At 37.4% G+C, this 4,437-nt stretch overlaps 1 protein-coding gene across 1 annotated transcript in view; it reads left to right on the plus strand.

Moving 5' to 3' along the window:
• HS3ST5 (heparan sulfate-glucosamine 3-sulfotransferase 5) overlaps window positions 1-2,748 on the plus strand; it is a 215,929-nt gene extending 213,181 nt beyond the window's left edge. The window contains exon 3 of the mRNA XM_019520068.1: window positions 990-2,748. Within this exon, the coding sequence (XP_019375613.1) occupies window positions 990-1,920 (931 nt within the window). The 3' untranslated portion in view covers window positions 1,921-2,748. The remainder of the gene's footprint in view (window positions 1-989) is intronic.
• The last annotated feature ends 1,689 nt before the right edge of the window (window positions 2,749-4,437 follow it).

Consider the following 4,437-nt stretch of genomic DNA (forward strand, 5'->3'; position numbering starts at 1 on the left):
AGAGAAACGGGACTCAAACGAGTCCAGCCAGGTAGGCATCTTGTTTACTAGTCCATGAAATGGGGATGCTAGCACCACTTGTCCTTATAGATGTGCTTTGAAGACTGATTCATTTATGTTTGTACAGCACTCAAATACCTTGGTAACCAGAATTTTAGAGAGTCCCATGAGGAAATGAATGATTTGCTCCTCGAATCAGGGTTTGAATGTGTGCAGTAGACAAGTTATGGAGCCACCCATTGGGTAGTGAGAATAAAATTAAATGTAGACTAGTTGGTCATTAAGGGAGCACTGTCCAAACCATGCACTGAATGAGGCAGGGGCACTATGAAGGAGAAACTGAAGACTGTATCCCCATGTATACACACAAGGGGCTAGATTAACGTTGCATGGGCAATATGTGTTCTACCATTTCCTAATTTTAGGGCTAGAATTAGGATTTTCTGTGGATTTCCTCCATTTGTCCGTAGATATCAGATTTAAATATGAATCTAAAAAAAGAAAAGTATTTGTTTTTTCATGCTATGTAAGTTTGTGCAATGTATTAAAAGTGTTTTCAGAGCTTGTACAGAGTACAGAAGTACAGATGCCTGATAATTATCCTATCATTAAATTATATTTATATTTATAATAGCATTATGAAATCAGAAATACATCAGACTACAAGACACAGCCTCCAAAAATAATCCTAGGCACCAAGATTCTGGAATCAGTTTTCCATTTCAAAATGAGCTACTTTAAAAAAAACCCACACTACCCAGACTGTGTCAAACATCTAGTTGTGAAGAAGGCTCCAAGCCACTTGTTCGTCTGTGCTGTGAGTGGATTGCTGTCAATTAATACTTGATGAATTAGAATTTCAAAGAATATTAAAAGCATCACTGATTGAATCTGCCCCATTTATAAGTAGCAGATTAAAATCAAACTAAAAACACATGTTCATAATGGTTTGCAACAGAATTAATTTATATCTCTTTTCTTGATTGCAGACTGCAACCCATATGTCCCATTGATGGTCGATTTGGACCCCATGGCCAAGATGAAATCCCACTCCGAGCGCTGCAGTTCAAGCGTGGGCTGCTGCACGAGTTCCGTAAAGGCAATGCCACGAAGGAGCAAATACGCCTTCACAATTTGGTGCAGCAGCTTCCCAAGGCCATTATAATTGGGGTGAGGAAAGGAGGTACCCGAGCACTGCTTGAGATGCTGAACCTCCATCCTGCAGTTGTCAAAGCTTCTCAAGAAATTCACTTCTTTGACAATGATGAAAACTATGCCAAGGGGATTGAGTGGTACAGGAAAAAAATGCCTTTTTCTTACCCTCATCAAATAACAATTGAGAAAAGCCCTGCATATTTTATCACAGAAGAGGTACCTGAAAGGATTTATAAAATGAACTCATCCATCAAATTACTGATCATTGTCAGGGAACCTACAACAAGAGCTATTTCTGATTACACTCAGGTGCTGGAAGGGAAGGAAAGGAAGAATAAAACCTACTACAAATTTGAGAAGCTGGCTATTGATCCTACTACCTGTGAAGTGAACACTAAGTATAAGGCAGTAAGAACCAGCATCTACACAAAACATCTGGAGAGATGGTTAAAATACTTTCCTATCGAGCAGTTTCATATTGTAGACGGAGATCGGCTCATTACAGAACCACTGCCAGAACTCCAGCTGGTGGAGAAGTTCCTAAATCTTCCTCCAAGGATAAGTCAATACAATTTATACTTCAATGCCACCAGAGGGTTTTACTGCTTGCGATTTAACATTGTCTTTAACAAGTGCCTGGCGGGTAGCAAGGGACGCATACATCCAGAGGTGGATCCCTCTGTCATTACCAAATTGCGCAAGTTCTTTCATCCTTTTAATCAAAAATTTTACCAGATCACTGGGAGGACATTTAACTGGCCCTGAACTAAATTTCATACAACACTATGTGTTGCACCCGGAGACAGGCAATGATGTCTCTCCTAGAATAAAAAAATATGCACTTTTCATAGACATAGCTATCCAAGTAACTTTTTTCATGCATACTTGTACATATGCAGTGTGTGACCAAATATAAGGTGGGATCAGTTTTTCTACAGAGTAGTAACTAATGTAAATCTACTCTCTACAGAGTTGCATCATTTTAAGCTATACAGGTAAAGGGAAAGCGAGTACTGGGGGGAATAAATTCACATGCGACTAAAAGGGTCAGTGTTCCTCTTGCTCGATATAGTTGATTATGTGACACACTGATCAACCCAGGCAGTGTGTCAGTTTAAAGCATACAAATTCACGTGAGATTCTTAGAAGTTGTGAGGATATATCAGAAGGTGCCATATTCAGGCCACAGGAGGGATGCACAATGCGAAAGGAATGCTGACACTTTAAATAAAATGCTGAATTGTTACAATGAAACTGGATAATACTATTTTCTTATTATTTGAAAGGAATATCTTATCTCATGCAAACAACATTGTTTCAGAGTTCCCGTGGTGAGTTTGCACTATTGTTTTATTGTATGGACCACAGTGTCACTTGTAGCATGTCAATCATGTGTCCAAAAAAGTCAAATACTTTTTTCTTCTATACTTGTGTGTCAACAAAGAGAAACATCATGTATATAGTGTATATTGTTTGTAAATACTGGTTTCACACTAAGTAATTCTATTTTGTAAACTGAATATGGCTATTTAATTTATTGTGAAAATTAAATTTATTGTGTTATTTAAAAATGGAATGAATTAAAATTACTATATGTGCAACTATTTTTTACCTTATGTTTGATGTATATTGGGATTGTCCTACAGGCCAGACAAATTGTGTGCATGTGTGTGTGTTTGTGAGAGAGAGATGGAGAGCACTACACTTACAAACCTGATTTCTAGACAATTGAGAAAACTGATATACAAGGTGAAGTTGAGTTTATTAAAAAACCCAACCATCTGGAAATCTAGTATAATACACACCTCAAAGAACATTATTGCTGTTCAGTTAGCACGCTTTGCAGTAATTAATTCAGCTGCAGTTGCCCACCAGGCTGAAGAATGACAGTGAAAGATGACTATAACCAGGTATATCAGAAGAGCAAAGCAGTCATTTAAAACTGAAGTGTCAGACAGACAAACAGGATTAGAAGAAGTATAGGGTTATAGTTTATGCTGATGTTTAAAAAACAAAAGAAAATGTTTGTGATACTCTTGCTTTTAAGTGAAAATGTACATGCCTGCATAGAAACAAACAAGCTATAGAATCACTGTTACTGATATAGATGTATATAGATCATGCCTCAATTCAGAAAATGGAAGAAAACTAGTTTTGACATGGATTTCTTAATATTTTATATACTGTGCTGGTCTGAAATATTGGTGGAAAATAATAAAAACAATTGAAAAGGTTATCTTAAAAAAAGGTAAGGAAAACTAGTTTTTTAGAACTATTGTTTGAAATATGTATAGGGACAGATATTTTGGAAGGTGTCCAGACTCCTTGGATATTGTGAGTAAAGGTGGTGGAGCATTTGCTAGATCACATCATAATAAGTTAAAGTTTTCCCCACAGGCTATTTATCCTGCTCAGTGATTTGAATGAATCACAGTTTTCTAAATAAGTTATTTTAAAGTCTCATGTGAGAGATTGATATTTGTCTCACTATATCTTTAATCTATGTGCTAGCATTGTAAGCACCATGCCCTTTCTTCATGAGCTGAATGGACATTCTTCTGACCAGAAAGCATGATCGCATGAGTGTAAGGGTTAACCACAATAACAAAAAAACTTATTGCTTCATCAAGGGTGCCATTTTACCAGTCTAGATACTGAAGCAGAATTAGCATTTAACAAAACCAGTTAGTTTCGTAAGATGATGTGCTCCCATTGTAAAGTTTACATGATCTTTTGGGGTGCGCAAATATCCCGTAAGGCTGCTTAACTGGTCTGACCCAGACAGGACACAGATCAGCCAGATATACAGATGCAAGTACAAAATGCCTCTCAGTATCTGGGAGTTACTATTCTCCTGAAAGCCGGGATGTTCTTGTAGTGAGAAAGCTGTGTCAGAAAAATCCAGACCCTCCACAACCATTTTTGAGCAGAGCACTTGAAATAAAACACATCCTGCACATTCTGCATTATCCACAAAACTTACAGAAAGCATGGATACATCACACATTAAGAGTGGTGTAACTTATATAAATGTACAATGCAGAGAGATGACCAGCTGTTCCAGGAAAGCAGTCAGCATAACTATAGCACATTTCCACTATGCTGCAGGAAAGGCAGTAATAGCCTGTTTTCATTAGCCAAAGAGCTATCTTGGGATAGAAGCAAGATAACACATAACACCTACAAAGGTAAAATTTGCAATATAGTTTTATCCGTATGCTATTTCCAGGGTAAATCAATGCCAGATTCTAGTAAGTTACACTAGTGCAGGGCTACATATTG

This window comes from Gavialis gangeticus, unplaced genomic scaffold (genome assembly GCF_001723915.1).
Source record: "Gavialis gangeticus isolate Ggan-Ray unplaced genomic scaffold, GavGan_comp1, whole genome shotgun sequence".
Lineage (NCBI taxonomy): Eukaryota > Metazoa > Chordata > Crocodylia > Gavialidae > Gavialis > Gavialis gangeticus.